Source organism: Nymphalis io, chromosome 7, assembly GCF_905147045.1.
Source record: "Nymphalis io chromosome 7, ilAglIoxx1.1, whole genome shotgun sequence".
Lineage (NCBI taxonomy): Eukaryota > Metazoa > Arthropoda > Insecta > Lepidoptera > Nymphalidae > Nymphalis > Nymphalis io.
The window spans coordinates 11,202-30,170 of NC_065894.1; the positions used below are offsets into that span (position 1 = coordinate 11,202).

The window sequence follows — 18,969 nt, forward strand, 5'->3', positions numbered from 1 at the left end:
AGCTGACGATACGACTTTCTAGATTCGTAATAGTTGTTTATATCTTCGTGTTCGCGTTGTTTTCTTATAATATAAATGTATCTATAAGGTCTACTAAAGTAATTTCTTTTTTTCAATGTTGAATTAATTGAATATTTCGACACTTTTGCTCCAATCGAATGTAATAAAAATTGCGATTTTTCTCTTTTCACACTCCTTATCGAAACCAGGGGCTACTAAATAAAGTTCGAAATATAGTAGCCACTTTTTCCAAATTCAATTGTTATTTATTCGTTGTTTATAAGCAACTTCGGTAGGTAAAAAGTTAAATTTTTAACCGCTATTTTAAACTTTTGACAGGAGCCACGAAACTAAATTTAAAGTTTAATGATGTTTAATACCAAGTTAATGTTAACAGCACGCACTTCTAAAACCGTGTATTATTATTATAATTGATCTTTTAGGCTTTGTTACACTTTTATAATATTCACGTATTAATTGTCACTAAATTAACCGCGAGGCTGCATGTGACCTTGCTCACACGCAGCCTCGAGGCTGGTAAGTGAAGAAAGCTGGTAGAAGTTAAGATACACACAATACGTATGCAATATAAGTTTTATGTAAAAACTGCACAAAAAAACACTGAAAACTCGAAATTGTTACCAAAACTTTTTGATTGTGACAACTGCGTTTGACAGTACGAGTGCGGTTTCGGAATTCCATAAAATACTTAAAAGTAAACCTTAATAAATTATAAATTAAATAACTTAACTTTAAGAGATAAAACACAAACACTCAATTATACCATCTAACGATTAGAATTTAGCAATAGGCAGAGCTTATTACATGGTCTTTTACATAATCCGTTTTTTTTAATGGTAACTATTTTTGTGATAAAATCTTTTCCAGAATATTTTTCAATGACCCTACCTAGTAACCACCTAGCAGTTAGTATATTTTGATCTTTTTCTACCACAATGTCATTAATTTCAGGTTCAGATTTTTTCATAGACCATTTAAACCGTTGATTTAAGTTCACTAAGTATTCCTCGGACCACCTTTTCCAGAAGTTATTCAACCATTCTTTGAGTAAGTTCAAACTTCTATATAAATATGTAATCTGTAGACAGTTATGGGCCTCGATGCCTGAATAATAAAGTTATTATTATTATTATTTAACATTCACAGATTGATTTTGACACATTGACTTTGGCAGTTTGACATATTCAATTTGACACTGACACATTGACTTTAAAAATTGACATTTACAGTTTGACTTTGACACTTTGACATTTATAGTTTGACTTTGATACATTGACTTTGGCGGTTTAAAATTTACGACAGATTGCAAGCTCTGGGTAGGTACCACCACTCTTTTTTTTACTCTTACTCATCAAATATTCTACCGTAAAACAGCAGTACTTGATTAATATTGTTGTGTTCCGGTTTGAAGGGTGAGTGAGCCAGGGTAATTACAGGCACAAGAGACATAAAATCTTAGTTCCCAAGGTTGGTGGCGCATTGGCTATGTAAGCGATGGTCGACATCTCTCACAATGCCAATGTCTAAGGGCGTTGGTGACCACTTACCATCAGGTGGCCCATATGCTTGTCCGCCTTCCTATTCTGACAGATTGACTTCGCCATTCGATACATTGACTTTGCCAGTTGACATTGTCAGATAAACTTACTGATTGACATTGACAGATTGACTTTGTCAGATTGACATTGTCATATTGACTTTGACACTGACAGATTGACTTTGACACATTGACATTTACAGATTAATATTTATAGTTTGACACATTGACTTTGACAGATTGACATTGACAGTTTGAGTTTGGACTTTGACTGTGACAAATTGACATTGATGAGATGATGAGATTGACAGATTAACTTTGACACACTGACATACACAGATTGACATTGACAGTTTGACTTACCTATGGCTAAAACCTACGCCTACTGGGAGATTTTTTCGACTCTAATAATATAACATCAAATACAATGGATTATACTTACGTCGAAAAAACTACGCGTGAACATAGCACAGAATAAGCCATGCTCACATATACATCGCAATAATAAACACGTCTTCGTCCATCAAGATCTACAGACATGCAGCCACGTGTTTATTAGACAGACGCAATTATAACACCCTTGCAAATACCACATGAAGGTCCATATCGAGTTGTAAAACGAACGGATAAAGTATTTACAATTTAATTACCCGATCGTCAAACAAACATTTCAATAGATCGATTAAAACCCGCATATGTATTACAAGATTTCGATACCAGAAGCAACCTGTTACCCGCTCAACCAAACCTTACCATACCAGAGGACAAAACCATTACCAAAGAAAGAAAGCAAACTCATTCGCCAAACAACATGACGTCACAGCCATATCGCAATCCTACACAGACGCGTCAAGGCCGCAGCGTCGAGCTGCCGGTACGTTTCACTTGAGGGGGACTCGTGTAGCAGTAAGCATAGCAACAAGAATACAGACGCCACGCATGCCTCATTATATGACGTTATCGTTTGAAACGATGAATAGCTCTGAAAAGAACTGGTTATTTGAAACAAGAAGCAGCATGCAATGACGTAGTATGACGTAATGTCAAGCTCTTAGGGTATGTACGCACTATGCGGATAGCCGGGATGCGGTCAACCGTCCGGTTAGCCGCCGGTTGCAACTGCGGTTAACCGGGCGGCGGCTAGCCATAATCGCAACCGGAAAGTGCGGATAGGATAACGTTGCGATTTCATCGAACCATTTCGAAGATGGACGCTGAAGAAGTCGCAGCTATTTATTATATTTACTTGCGCTATATAAAGAAAAAGAAACAAAGAAAAAGGTACTGGGTTCATCCTTATTTGCAAACTCGAGATGAGACTAAACATTTTGAAATATTTTTCGGAGAGCTCAAAAACTATGAAGACAAGTTTTTTCGATACACTAGAATGAGTCTAAAATCATTTGAAGAACTTTTAAGCATTCTGAGAACCTGTATAACAAAGCAAGATACACAGTTTCGGAATAGCATTAAGCCGGAATTAAAGTTAACGATAGTGCTAAGGTAATAAAATAATTTATATTTAATTTGTTATTTATTTATTCATCAAAAGAAAGGCTATTGTCAAACATTTAAATCATCCTCAATATCATTAATAGAATTAAAAAGTTCAATATAAGACGAGTGTTCACTGTTCTGAGACTGGTGACTGTGAGTTGATAATGGCGATTGTACCTCAAAATTTTGAGAAGGTGGTCGTCCAACGTCCAATGATTGCATAAGCTCAGTGTGAGGATTATTTCTTGAATAATGTGCCGTTTGATATCCACGATAGGTATTATTAACCCTTGAAAAACTCCATGACGCGTTTGAATAATCACAGAACTGCTGTGCATCCTTTATTACTTTTAAAATATCTAACTTTGTCTGCATTTGTATGTGCTCAGGTATTTTCTTAAATTCCTTTACCAATGACAAGAAAAAAAGGCGATCGTCGTCATCATCCATATTCTTTCTTTCTAAATTTTTACTCAACACTCCAACTAACTGTGCACCGACTTCATTATCATCGTTGTTTTTCTTACGTCTTTTTGGCGGCAATGAAGACATTGACGGAACATTGACTTCTGTCTGTATACTCGTGTTTTCATCGTCATTTCCTGTAGCATTACCATCTGTGCGGTTAACCGTTACTGTATCTTTTATAAATAAAAGATTATCATAGAATACATATGGGACCTTCTTTTTTGCTGCAGACCCACTCTTGCTTTCTTTTGCTTTATGGACCTTTACAAAAGCGTCGCGAATGTTTCTCCACCTTTTTTGAAAATCCAGACCTGTAATAAAACATTTTTTTTCAGATATTTGGCAACAGGATGCTCATTCGCCGAATTGCATTATGTATTTAGAGTTGGAGTGAGCACTGTCGCCGAAATAGTTCGAGAAGTATGTGCCGCTATATGGATTTGTTTGAAAGAGATGTGCCTACCAGAACTGACAAAAGAAAAGTGGCTTCAAATTGAATATGGTTTTTCGAAGAGAGCTTATTTTCCCCACTGTATCGGTGCTTGCGATGGTAAACATATTAGAGTTGTAGCACGTATGAATAGTGGATCAATGTGTTTCAACTACAAGGGCTTTTTTTCCCTAGTTTTAATGGCAATTTGTGACAGCAGCTTCAAGTTCGTATTGATTGACGTTGGAGCCTACGGTAGATTCGGTGACTCGGCAGTATTTCAAAATTCTAACTTTTATAAAAAGATACAACAGAATCGCATGAACATTCCTGAACCAGCGCCAATTTCAGAATCCTACAGCACTGCTTTTCCCTATGTCTTTGTAGGAGATGAAGCTTTTGCCTTAAGTGCAACTATGATGCGCCTTTTTTTTTTTTTTTTTATATCGCCGGGAGGGCAAATGACTCTACTCCACCTGATGGTAAGTGGTAGTAGAGTCCAAACGCGACGACGGCCAGTACAGACGGGAAAAACGTTCTGCACTAGCCGCCTTCGCCTTGCCGGCCCGCAAGATGCCTCTTCACGCCTCGTTTGAAGGAACCCGGGTTGTAAGAGGAGGGGAATACGTGAGCTGGTAAGGAATTCCATTTTTTGGAAGTGCGACAAAGAAAGGAGTTGCCAAATTTCTTTGTTCGCGATGGAATTGATGTCACAGTTAGGCGGTGACATCGAGAACCAGCTCGCGTGGACTTAAGAAGGAAGGGGGAAGCAGGAATTAGAGAGAATAATTCCTCAGAGCACTCGCCGTGATACAGTCGATAGAAAGCGCTCAGTGCTGCTATCTCACGACGCAATTGTAAAGGTTCAAGGGTGTTTGTGACCTTTACGTCGCCAATAATGCGTACGGCACGTCGCTGCAACCGGTCCAAGGCCTCAAGTAGGTACTTAGCGGAGCCATCCCAAAGGTGCGAGCAATATTCCACGCAAGACCGTACCTGTGTTTTGTACAGCAGGCACAGTTGTTGTGGCGTGAAAAAGCGCCGCACCTTGTTCAGAACTCCGAGTTTCCGTGAAGCTGTTTTTATAACAGCCTCGATGTAATCCCTTGGACTAAGGTCGCAGCGAACGTCAATCCCCAGCATGGCGATTTTGCTTTGCATCACCAGCGGAGTACCACAGAGGGAGGGAAGAGGGGAAAATGTTGACATTAGCTCTTCTCCAAGCCTCCGGCACACTTCCCGAAGAGAGAGAAAGTTGGAACAGGCGCGTTAACACAGGAGACAGCTCCGCTGCGCACTTCTTCAGCACTATGGCTGGTATTCCATCGGGACCGCTAGCTTTCCGTACATCAAGTGATTGCAGCTCCGCACGCACATCACGTTGCCTGATTTTAATGTCAGGCATCGTATGGCCACATGCAGGTATTGTAGGTGGCAGTGCACTACAATCATCGATGACGGAATTGTCGGCAAAGAGTTTAGCCAGGAGATCAGCTTGCTCTTGCGGACTGTGAGCTAGCGATCCGTCCGGATTTCTGAGCGGTGGCAGCGAAGGTTGGCAGAAATTATTTTGCACAGACTTGGTCAGACGCCAGAAGCTACGGGAGCCCCTAGGATGCGAAACAAGGTCATGACCAATCTGTACAATGCGCTGTGCATCCGCTCTCGAGTATGCCTTTCTACAAGACTTGGAATTTTTATTATAGTTTGCTTTCAGTGAGTCAATGTTAGATGCCCCGCTAATGCAGCCGTTGATCCACTTGCGATATGCCGCCTGCTTAGCTGATACAGCATCGGCACATTCACGAGTGAACCAACGGTTACGCGTACTCCTACTGACGAGATCTCAGCTAGGAATGTATTATTCCATTCCCAGCATGATCTCGCCAGCAACAGCAGCGGCACTAGCTGTCGGGTCATTCCCACTGAAGCAACGTTCCTTCCAAGGGACCGACGCATAGTAATCGCGCATACCGTCCCAATCCGCCGACTTATAGTGCCAAACGCGACGTTAGCATACCGCTAGTGGCGGCAGCTTGGCCTGTGGCACTCTGGTAGAAATAAGGCTGTGATCCGAAGAGCCAAGAGGAGCCTGAACCACAACCTGATATTCCACCGGGTGAGAAGTCAGCAGAAGGTCCAGTAGAGAAGGTGCTTGCCCATCAATGTCTGGGATCCTGGTGGGCTGATCAACCAGTTGGGTCAAGTCATGTGTGAGAGCAAAAGCATGAGCAGTCCTTCCAGCATGGTCAGTTTTGAGGGATTTCAACCAGGATTCGTGGTGAGCATTAAAATCCCCCAAAAACACCAATTCCGCGTTAGGAAATTGCTCTTGCGCAGCATCTGCCACCCGACTAAGATGGTCAAATAATCGGCTTGTCTCCAAGTCACCATTGTGGGCCTATATCCAAGACGTGATTTAAATGTGACCAGAAGAACGTTTAACTATAGACTTTGTGTGGCTAGACGTTACATTGAATGTACTTTTGGGATACTTGCGAATAAGTGGCGCATTTTCCATAGACCCATTAATATTAACATCGAATTAATTAATGATATTATTAAGTCGGCGTGCATTTTACACAACTTCGTTAGAGATAGAGATGGGTATTCTTTTGAAGACTTGCTAAATAATCCACTGACTGAAACAATTGCACAAGATAGTGTACACAGAAACAATACAACTGCATTGAGATATCGAGAATTATTTGCTGATTATTTCATGAAGGAAGGGAGGATAATTACATTTAAACAAGCTCATATGCTTAAAACATGAACATGAAACATCATTGTTAATATAATATATGTTTAAATAAATAAATAAATAAGTGGTAGGTAAATAAGTTCCATAGATTTCCACCAATTCTTCCCAAGCTTTTTGCCGTAAGTTTCTCTCAGAGTATTCCGTAGATTTTGTATTCTATATTGCCGGCCTATTCTGTATTTCAATTATAAACTTTTCTGTATCGAAATTCATTGCGTCCGTTTTTAGCGCGTCAGTAGGTAGGTACACACGTGCGTCGTCAGTGGCGGGCGGTCGACCGCAAACTACTAACCGCGTAGTGGGTATAGCAACCGTCCGGATGACCGTCAGTCGGGCCGCAGTGCTGCGAGCGACCGCAACAGTTGAGCGGCAGCCGCATGACAGTCCGTATAAATACTAATTTTTCATACATTTTTTTGATTGCGGTTAACCGGACGGTTAACCGCACTCCGGCTATCCGCATAGTGCGTACATACCCTTAAAAGAGCTGTTTTTATATTTATTATCTTCATATAATAATCTTCGCTTCAATTGGTTTCACTTTTTCAACGAAAATAACTCAACTTGCCGACTTCTTGAAACACGTCTTCACTCCACGCGTCGCTCGAACTGACTTAACGCGACGAAAACACGACGGTAAAACGAGTATTTGTAGAATCGTCGATAGTAGGGAATTAAGCGCCTGAGTAAGACGCAAAACAGGTTTTTATGCGCCAATCAAAATCCCTACTTTTAAAGTAGACGCGCGCATTTATTTATTTTTTTACACATTTACAATTTATATTTTTCTTGTATTCTGATTGGTTATTTTTTACTTCACTTTTTGTATGTATACTCATACCGTTTTTTAATAAATCCTTCCACGGATTCCACGATATTCCACCGTTTCTATTGTTCTACAATAAGAAGAAGTTTTATTTTACTGCTACAACGACCACCTCCTAATGTACATTTACTTCTTTCCATTGATACAGGGGACAAAACCTGACGGTATAATTTGTTTAAAAGATCCAGTAAAATTAATTAATTTATTTATGTCAGAATGTCCTCAAAACTGACCATGCTGGAAGCTCATGCTTTTGCTCTCACACATGACTTGACCCAACTGAATCAGAATCAGAATCCCAGACATTGATGGGCAAGCACCTTCTCTCTACTGGACCTTCTGCTGATTTCTCACCCGGTGGAATATCAGGTTGTGGTTCAGGCTCCTCTTGGCTCTTCGGATCACAGCCAGATATTTATTTATTATTATATCTACCAGAGTTCCACAGGCCAAGCTGCCGCCACTAGCGGTATGCAAACGTCGCGTTTGGCACTATAAGTCGGCAGATTGGGACGGTATGCGTGATTACTATGCGTCGGTCCCTTGGAAGGAACGTTGCTTCAGTGGGAATGACCCGACAGCTAGTGCCGCTGCTGTTGCTGACGAGATCATGTTAGGAATGGAATACTATATTCCTAGCTCAGATCTCGTCAGTAGGGGTACGCGTAACCGTTGGTTCACTCGTGAATGTGCCGATGCTGTATCATCTAAGCAGGCGGCATACCGCAAGTGGATCAACGGCTGCATTAGCGGGTCATCTAATATTGACTCACTGAAAGCAAACTACAATAAAAATTCCAAGTCCTGTAGAAAGGCATACACGAGAGCGGATGCACAGCGCACTGTACAGATTGGTCATGACCTTGTTTCGCATCCTAGGGGCTCCCGTAGCTTCTGGCGTCTGACCAAGTCTGTGCAAAACAATTTCTGCCAACCTTCGCTGCCACCGCTCAGAAATCCGGACGGATTACTAGCTCACAGTCCGCAAGAGCAAGCTGATCTCCTGGCTAAACTCTTTGCCGACAATTCCGTCATCGATGATTGTAGTGCGCTGCCACCTACAATACCTTCATGTGGCCATACGATGCCTGACATCAAAATCAGGCAACGTGATGTGCGTGCGGAGCTGCAATCACTCGATGTACGGAAAGCTAGCGGTCCCGATGGAATACCAACCATAGTGCTGAAGAAGTGCGCAGCGGAGCTGTCTCCTGTGTTAACGCGCCTGTTCCAACTTTCTCTCTCTTCGGGATGTGTGCCGGAGTCTTGGAGAAGAGCTAATGTGCAAGCGGTTCCCAAAAAAGGGGATCGGTCTGACCCGGCAAATTATCGGCCAAAAGCTATCACCTCAGTACTTTGTAAGGTGATGGAACGGATTTTAAACAACCAACTGATCCATTACCTAGAAGATCACTGTTTAATTAATGATCGTCAGTACGGGTTTCGACCAAAACGGTCCACAGGTGATCTTCTAGCGTACGTAACACACCTCTGGGGTGAAGCTATCGACAAGCATGGAGAATCGTTGGCTGTCAGCCTCGATATCTCCAAGGCTTTCGACAGGGTCAGGCACAGAAGTCTTCTCTCCAAGCTGCCGGCATATGGTCTGCCTGCTCAGCTATGCATCTGGATTGCCAGCTTCCTACACAAACGTAGCCTTCGTGTTTTAGTTGATGGTTGTGCTTCACAATTCTTTGTAGTGAAGGCTGGTGTCCCCAGGGATCTGTGCTATCTTCCACACTCTTTCTTTTGCATATCAATGATATGCTCTCTCTTGGGAACATACATTGTTATGCAGACGATAGTACAGTGCATAGTGGATACCACGGACGCGCAGTGGCTGGGCGAGCGGAAATTGAGGAGAGGCGGAAGGATCTTATCATTGAACTCGATAGGACGTTAGAGCTCATCGCCAAATGGGGCTCTGATAATCTTGTTGAGTTTAATGCCAAGAAAACACAGGTATGCGCTCTCACGGCGAAAAAGTCAACATTTTCCCCTCTTCCCTCCCTCTGTGGTACTCCGCTGGTGATGCAAAGCAAAATCGCCATGCTGGGGATTGACGCTCGCTGCGACCGTTTCCGTGAGGCTGTTATAAAAACAGCTTCACGGAAACTCGGAGTTCTGAACAAGGTGCGGCGTTTTTTCACGCCACAACAACTGTGCCTGCTGTACAAAACACAGGTACGGTCTTGCGTGGAATATTGCTCGCACCTTTGGGATGGCTCCGCTAAGTACCTACTTGAGGCCTTGGACCGGTTGCAGCGACGTGCCGTACGCATTATTGGCGACGTAAAGGTCACAAACACCCTTGAACCTTTACAATTGCGTCGTGAGATAGCAGCACTGAGCGCTTTCTACCAACTGTATCACGGCGAGTGCTCTGAGGAATTATTCTCTCTAATTCCTGCTTCCCCCTTCCTTCTTAAGTCCACGCGAGCTGGTTCTCGATGTCATCGCCTAACTGTGACATAAATTCCATCGCGAACAAAGAAATTTGGCAACTCCTTTATTTGTCGCACTTCCAAAAAATGCAATTCCTTACCAGCTCACGTGTTCCCCTCCTCTTACAACCCGGGTTCCTTCAAACGAGGCGTGAAGAGGCATCTTGCGGGCCGGCAAGGCGAAGGCGGCTAGTGCAGAACGTTTTTCCCGTCTGTACTGGCCGTCGTCGCGTTTGGACTCTACTACCACTTACCATCAGGTGGAGTAGAGTCATTTGCCCTCCCGGCGAATATATATATCTAAATGAGAGTTATTAGACTTAAAGCGTAATAATTTATAAGAAGTATGTTTATCAATACATATATGTTGATAGAGACTTAATACCTTTTATCCAACGCATTTTGCGATGTTTATCGTTTATCGATGTCGAGTGTGATAAAGATGAACAAAAATCATGCCAACTTATATCCTTAGGACTTCGTAAGAGTCTTGTGTCTTTTGAGGTTTCTTCTCCTTTCCACCCTCAGACATACTATCAAAGTTCGGATCCAACAAATACTCATTATTTTCTCTAGCCGACATTTTACCCTTACGAGTTTTAAGTGAAGCTTATTTAATAACACGCTCGAATAATAAGGCATACCAAAAGACGCTTCAAAGGACCAAGAATTTGAATTCATTGGCTGTTCTACTACGAGGATATCTCTGAAAACATTATTAAGAGTAACAAGATTGTCATTTTTTTTCTTGTTGAGTTTGGTCCAAAACATAGTACGAGCTTTTCTGTAGGTAGCGTTAAAATGAGACATAATTAGACTTTTGGTTTTTTTTTTCTTTTATAAAAATAGGACATATTTTGTTTAACGCCATGTGATCACTAACACGTTTCACACATTTAAAGCGCACACGTTTTAGTGCAATTTTCGTGATTCTCACAAAATTTTGGGCAACTACTTTATCAGTAGGTAGTAATTTTTAAAGCACAAACGCACAGTGCGTTTGTTTCATTTTCACTTGGAGCCCATTTTTCATCTTCATTAAGACGTAAAAGTCGACGTACGGATAACAAAATTGCAGGTTATGCACAAAGTATGTTGGTTGTAATCTCCTCCTCCGATAAGTCACTACAATTAAACGGCTTCCCAATAATAATAAGATAGGAAGACAATTATTACACGACATATTGTTATAAGTTAGAAAGTATATTCCTTGTAATTAGTGTTGCAAGTATTAAATATTAAACAGAGAAGATGGGTATTAGCATGTCGGTTACGCGAAGTTAAGAGTCTGTCCCCTACGATAAACCAGCGCAACGCGCCTAAAACACGCCTTTTCACTTCAAAAAATAATAAAAGTCGTTTGATTACGAATAATTATTTAAAGTGCCAACTGTCAAGTACTGTAAGCTGCCAAATTGAACTAAAAAGGACTGTATGACTTCGTTCTAATCACTGGGCTGAAAATTAATTGGGCGGAGAATTATTGCCACTCCCCCATTATTTTCACTATGTTATTTCGTGTCTGCAGAGCTTGAGACAATTTTATAATTTGTTACGAATTTTTTGTACTTGCATCTACTTGGAGTCCTAGTGTATTGATTGGCTGACTTCATAGTCCACACTGAAGTTCAATGGAATATCAGAACCTGGGTTCGTAAAAAAAAATCTCCCTCGGCATGATGAAAAAAAATTGCTAAATTGACCTCTATCCCCAGAAAATTTTGAAATCTGCGAAATTAGGGCTAGATTGTCCTTTACATTTACTAAACCGTTAAAATAAGAGTTGAATTAAACCCTTAAAATTGATACACCATCTTAATCGTGATCTAAATACCTTTTAAATTTATATTTTACGCAATATTTATTTATTTATTTTTGCTATGAACAGAAATTTTTATAAAATATAACATTAAAATAATTAATTGTACGTATTTAAAGATTTTAATTTGACTGAAAATTTTGACCTTTTTTAATAATGTAATTTTTCTATTTAACCAACGGCGTAAAATTGCCTAACCACTGTCGTTTCTGACAGCTGTCACGTGTAATAATAATATAATAATTACAGCAATGTCCGAATACTAAACAGTTACAATACATATTAATACCTGAAATAAATTTAACAATCTGTGAAATGAATCTGTTATTCGACATTAGGTCTATTAATATTCAATACGTATTTTATTTTTAATTTATGTTAACAAAGTTATTTTATAGCAATATTTTAAATGATGAATTAGGATTTTTCATTCTCCTTCATAATTATCATTACAAAGTTCGCACAGGAAATAATTTGTAAGGTATAAATAAATCATTACGAATAAGTGAAGTGTCGTTAAAATATTAATTAGAAACTTACCACAAAATAAGAAGAATTTCTGATGATATTAACAACTCCTTAAGTCAAATGGTTATGGCGACGGATGTCTTAAACGCAGAGCAACAAATCCGGCATGAGGTAATACTTTTTATTTTTGATAAATAGTTATCTACCAGCTCATATAGCTACTATTGCCATACTGCTCCTACAACTACAACAGGGTTAAAAATCTGAACTGAAAGTGGTTAAAATTTTTTCCCTTCGTATAAATATCAACTTATGCTTCAGAAAAAAAAAAAAGTAATCATGTTAAACAGTTATGAAAACAATCTTTTGCCTATATGTGTACTAAAAGTAATAAAGTTTAGTATAATAGACTGCATGCGGGGCTATTTGACATACAAATAAGTATTTGTATTTTAATTACATCCCAAACAAGTAATTTGTAATTGGTAATTCAAATACATGATGCTGAAGTATTTTGTAATTAATATTTCAAGTACTTCGAAATATATTTATCAATCACTCTGACTGCCTCAAAGACACGTGATTAAACCACGAAAGTTCACACATCTACATTTTAACAAAATTGCACTATTTTCCATATAGAAACTGTCAACTTCTGATGAATTGTTGATATAGGGTTCTTGTACATAGTATTTGTACAGTATTCCAGGTATGCAAGGTTATAGCAAAAGTTACTTTCAAGTGTGTAAGATAAAGTAGTTTTAAAATAATAGGGCAATTTTGTAATTTTTATTTTGAATAAAAATGTTTAAAATACAGTATTTAAAATAAGTGTAAAAAAGTATGTTGTAATATGTATTTTAATTAAACTAAAGCATGTATTTTGCCCAGACTGTGTCACCAGATCTGAAAATTACACCACAATCAATTGCATGAAAGTGGTTTAAAATTCAATTGCAGGATTTGACCCATGCATACTAACAGGTTAAGTTAAATGAAGGCTTCACACTGTATGTACACTGACATTTGAAATAAAGGAGAATGACCAAAATTGGTCCAAATGTCGACCACTAACAACACCTATCTAATAAAATAGTCTACTACATTTTTTGTCATTCTCCTTTTATTTTACAATCTGTCCTTCATTATTTTTACACCAAGCTTTTATTTACTTAGCATGTTATATTCAACTAAATTTTAATAAAAGTACATTTAATTTATTTTATAAAATAGGAATGCGGACAATCAAATGGCCCACCTAAAGGTACCACCGCCCATAAGCACTGTAAGAAATATTCCTTACATTGTCAATGCACCACCAACCACCTGGTGAACAAAGATTTTATATCCCTTGTATTTGTAGTTCACTGACTCAATGGCCCTTCAAACCCTGTTGTAGAATATGTGATGAGTGGTCTATACCTGCCCAGATGGACTGGTACAAAGCACCAAAAATATTAGTAAATTGTTCAAAATTGCTACCAAGTATTACAATCAAAGTTATTTACTTTGATTGTAGAGACATTTGTATTTAAATAGAATTGAAATATCTTTCTGATATTTATGTAAAGTGATGCATTTTATTGATTTTGTTTCAGTATCTGTTGCTATGGAGACTATTATAATTTTTTTAAATAATCTACTGTTTGGCAGGAACCAGAGGTGTACAGTGAGATTGGGGAAGCAACGGCTCTGCATGAGCAACTTGTAAGGCATGTACTTGCAGTCAGTGGAGAGCTGGTAAGTGTAACTATACTATTAGTTTTGTTTTATTATCTGCGACAATGAGTATGCAACAACACTTTCTGAGTCATGATCTTACAAGATTATTATGTCAAAAGTAAACTTATTTAGAATATAATGAATATAAGTAATAATTACAAATGTTAAAAATTAACAACAACATTTAATAACTAAAATAGAATTGAGACATTTCCTTCAATGAATATTTGCTTACAAATTATTGGGTCTTTTATTATTAATCAATATCTACAAAACCAGGAGTCGCGGTCGGGCGTGTGGGGCGAACACTCGTACGCCCGAGCCCACGGCCACGCGACCAACTCGCAAGTCCGAGCTCTCCTGCCCGAGCCGGAGCTCGACCCCGAGCCCGACGACGTCATCGACGTGCTGACGGAGCAGCGGCGACCGCCCGCACTCCCGCTCGACGACTGCGAGGACGAGCTCGACGACGAGGCCGACGACGACGGCGCGGACGACGACTGGGAGGAGCGACTCGGAGCCCTGGCGCCGAGCGCGGCGCACGCGCGGCTCGCGCACACGGCGCTGAGCGCGCTGCGCGACCTGCGCCTCGAGCGCCTGGCCGGCGCGCGCGGGCGCTGGGCGCGGCGCGAGGGCGCGCGGGCGGCGGCGCGGCGCCTGCGGGCGGCGCTGGCCGCGCACTGGGCGGGCGGCGCGGGCTGGCTGCACGCCGCGCTCGTGGCGTGCCTGCCGCGCTCGCTGGCCGCGCTGTACGCCGAGCTGGCCACGGAGCTGCGGCGCGCCCTGCCGCGCCTGGCGGACCGCCTGCCGCTGCCGCGCCCCGCAGCGCCCTACGTGGAGCCGCTCTCGGCCGTCAGCGGTGAGTATGACGAGTGTATAGATTATTTCATTGTAATTACTACTTGTAATTATGATGATGTCCTCCTGACCGATTTCGACCGCGGCGATCTCTCTCGAGGGAGACTAGCCAATTTAGCAGGACACATATAGTGTACGTAACATCGCTTCGGTAGAAATTTATTTCAAGCACTCGTTTGTATTCCGGCGATCAGAGCGGCGACCGGCGAGCGAGCCGGGACCGTGGCTCGCCTGGGCGCCGGGAGGCTGCGAGGCCGAGGACGAGCGTTGGATTCGCCGTCTCGGGGCGTCACTACACGCGCGCCGGCTGCGCACCGGCCCCGACGCCGGGCCCGCCCCACCCGACCGCTGGTGCGCGGCCGTGGCTCACGACGCGCGCTCCGCTCTAACCGATCTGCTGACAGAGGCCGGGTGAGCGCCCGACGCCGACTCGCGGAGGTGTGCGTCACGAGGCCTCCCACTCATTTCGATGTCTCACCGCAGACGTCGCGCGGTGATCCTCGGCGGGGCGGGGGCGGGGGCGTCGCTGGCGGCGTGGCTGGCGGCGAGCGCGGGCGCGGCGGCGCGCGTGCGCGGCCTGCTGCTGCTGGCGCCGCCGCTGCTCACGGCGGAGGGCCCGCGCGACTGCCCCGACGACGTCCTCGAGGAGGTGAGCGAGGCGCGCGCGGCCGCGGCTCGGCGGGCGACGGCGACTGATACTATCGGGTGGCAGGTGGAGGTGCCGCTGCTGGCGGTGGTGGGCGGCGGCGCGGCGCAGTGCTGGCGCGGCGCGGCGGCCGAGGTGGCGAGTCGCTTCGGGGCGGCGGAGCGCGGCGCGTCGCCCGCCCGCCGCGTGCTGCTGCTGGCGGGCGCGGACGACGCGCTGCGCCTGCCGCGCGCCCACCGCCGGCGACTGCGCCTCCCGCAGCAGGCGCTGGATGCCGCCGTAGCCGTGAGTGTTCGCGCTGCCTCGCCCGTAGTGCGCAGGGGGCCGGAAGTGACGCGCCGCTTTGCAGGAGGAGTGCACGCGCTGGGCGGCGGAGGTGGCGGCGGGGGGGCTGCGCGCGCGTCGCCGGCCAGTGGAGGGAGAGGAGGCGCGCGCTTCGAGCGGGTGAGTGCCGCCGTTGAGAGGAATAGTAAATTTTTATTATTGTTTAGTAAATCCTAACATTTATTTTTATTTATAGAGCATCCCGATCTGTGGACGTAATTGGTGAGTTTAAATTTTATTTTTCTCTCAAATATCAAATTGTGTTGAGTGAGATACTTCAAAAGGACTTCATCAACGTTATCCTTACTATATAAACGCTTCGAAACATTACGCTTTTTTATCAACTATATAATCTTGTATAGAATTAAATGCCTCGTCTATGAATGAGTTTTCAACATTATTAATCATACCTGGCAACCTACGTCCCTAGAGGGTCGCGTCGTGTCACGCGTCTCCGGCGGCTCGCCGCTAGCGCTGATGCCGCCGCGGCGCGTCGAGTCTCGACCAGAGCCGCGCCCCGAGCGACGAGACGACGCGCTCGCCGTCGCCGACATCATGCAGCTGCCCATCGTGTTCGCCGACGACGACCCTTCCGCCGCTCGCCCACTCGCCGGTAACTCGCGACGGACGAGCCGGACCGCGGGCCCGCTCACCGTCCCGTCACGCGTCCCGTCGTCGCTTTCAGACGCGAGCCTCGCCCCGGACGCCCCCAGCCCGCTCACCGTGACCAGCGGCGCCCCGCAGCGCGACGAGCGCGCGCGGCGCCGGCGCGGCGCGGGCGGCGGCGCGCTGCGCTACACGCGCGTCATCGTCGCCAAGCGCGGCCGCGCCCGCCCCGCGCGCCCGCCCGCGCGCCCCCCCGCGCGCCCCCCCGCGCGCCCCCCCGCGCGCCCCGTGCTGCTGCGGCGCCGCGCGCCCCCCGCGCCCGCCGCGTGCCCCGACCCCGACGACCGACTGTACTGACATTCATTCTTATAATGATAATGATAAAACTATTAATAATAAAATATTATTAATTATACGTGTCGTTTGATTTCACGATTTCGGAAAATATGTACATAATATACGTATAAACTGAGTTTGCAGATGGGAAAATTACAGTCCTGTGAAGCGGGGTAACGGAGATGATAAAATTATACAAGCTTCTTGCAATGACGACCGACGTGCGGATGAATCGGCTTGGAGAAATTTTGCGTTTGTAGTAGCGAATTTATGGGATGAAAGCGAGGATGAAGATGACTGAAATGTCTATAGAGTTCATTTCATATAATTTCATAGAAATTCATGATTTAAAATGATGTATAAAATTTATATATTACTTACTTATAAAAATAAGAAAATTTTACTGGTGGTAGGGCTTTGTGCAAGCTCGTCTGGGTAGGTACCACCCACTCATCAGATATTCTACCGCAAAACAGCAATACTTGATATTGTTGTGTTCCGGTTTGAAGGGTGAGTGAGCCAGTGTAATTACAGGCACAAGGGACATAAAATCTTAGTTCCCAAGGTTGGTGGCGCATTGGATATGTAAGCGATGGTTGACATTTCTTACAATGCCAATGTCTAAGAGCGTTGGTGACCACTTACCATCAGGTGGCCCATATGCTCGTCCGCCTTCCTATTCTATAAAAAAAAAAAAAAATAAGAAACTATTTACTTATTTATTTTTATCAGCCGCCGGTGCACTACTACAAACCCAAAAACATTTCCAAATTGATTTGACTTCGTACCGTATCTATGTCTATCGTACGTCACAATTTCTAGTCAATCTGTTGTTTTTACAAAAGTAAGTGAAAAACGCAAGCGGCACTCAATATGTACTTTTAAAGAAAATCTACAATTACATTGCAAAATGAAATTTTTATTACCTTTAACTTAATTTAAATTAATTGCAGTCCCTATCAAATTTACAATGTCGCTTCGAGTGTACTTTATTTTTTAACAGGGGCCTGGAATTAGACTTTCTATAGAACTTGATTTTAAAAAACTTAAAATTTATTACAATTTGAATCAATTGTATTAAAAATGTGTATTATCCTCAATAGTACTAAGCAATATTTACATAACAGTCTATATTTCGAACCTGTCGTAACTCTTTGAAGAAAGTTAGATTTTTGAATCGACTATATATAAATGGTCACTATTTATCGCACGTAAGACGCGATAACCTCCAACCGCCAGCGCGCAGTACTTTCTTGACTTACTTTGAACTTAGGTTGCGCCCACTAAACGCACACCTCGCTCACCAAACGCTTCTGATTGTTTCTTGTTATGACGTTATTGAGAGTGTTGACTGCACACGTAAGGAGAAGTATCTTTGTGTTACATAAGTGTCGCTCTATTGCTGGAGCTAGCGATTCATCATCATATCAGCCGAAAGACGTCCACTGCTGGACAAAGGCCTCCCCAAGGATATCCATGTTGGCCGGTCTTGCGCTGCCCGCATTCAACGGCTTCCCGCGACTCATTCTAAGCTAGCGATTATTTATGACATATTATTTCTCCATTTTATAGAATCACGTTTTATTGGAACTAAATATTACCTCTTTCCATATTTATATCGTGTTGATGAATTAATGCACAAATAACTTATTAAATTATATGCGTATTTTGTAAAATGAATTTTTGGAACGGAAAAGCCCTGAAACATGATACTTATAACCCTTTTTTAGCTGGATAAACGCGTTTCATCGTTTTAATCAATTAGGTAGGTTTTTTAATATCAGAAATTCGAGTCGGACGTTTCGTGTAAGTATATATCGTAGGTATGTAGATAAATCGCATTATTATTATTTGATTGCAAAAATCCTAGTACTAATAGTAATTGTAATTATAGTGGTAGTAATTGTAATTACAATCGACCGAGCTATTTTCATCCAGAAAATAGTTCAGCTCATATTGCAAATTTAACAGTTTGTTTTAGACAATTGGAAATTTAAACGCTGATTGCCTAATCTAAGATATTTTTTATAACATCTTTGTTCTATAGCCAAACCGATAAGTGGATCACCTGACGGTAAGTGAGCACCACCGCCCATAGACATTGGGATTGGGAACATGGGAACTAAGATGTCATGTTCCTTGTCCCTATAGTTACACCGGCTCATTCAACCTTCAAACCACACCAAAACAATAATAAGTACCT

At 42.8% G+C, this 18,969-nt stretch overlaps 2 protein-coding genes across 2 annotated transcripts; both read left to right on the top strand.

Moving 5' to 3' along the window:
• The first annotated feature begins 2,369 nt into the window (after positions 1-2,369).
• LOC126769718 (uncharacterized) lies at positions 2,370-4,347 on the top strand. The gene is made up of 4 exons (XM_050488636.1): positions 2,370-2,432; positions 2,820-3,061; positions 3,859-3,978; positions 4,341-4,347. Exons 1-4 carry the CDS (start codon positions 2,370-2,372, stop codon positions 4,345-4,347), a joined length of 432 nt encoding a protein of 143 aa, XP_050344593.1.
• Positions 4,348-12,064: 7,717 nt separating this feature from the next.
• LOC126769719 (uncharacterized) lies at positions 12,065-17,067 on the top strand. The gene is made up of 11 exons (XM_050488637.1): positions 12,065-12,445; positions 13,928-14,014; positions 14,276-14,855; positions 15,049-15,265; positions 15,338-15,503; positions 15,567-15,785; positions 15,850-15,944; positions 16,021-16,046; positions 16,255-16,437; positions 16,510-16,780; positions 16,911-17,067. Exons 1-11 carry the CDS (start codon positions 12,395-12,397, stop codon positions 17,065-17,067), a joined length of 2,052 nt encoding a protein of 683 aa, XP_050344594.1. The 5' UTR covers positions 12,065-12,394.
• Positions 17,068-18,969: the final 1,902 nt, after the last annotated feature.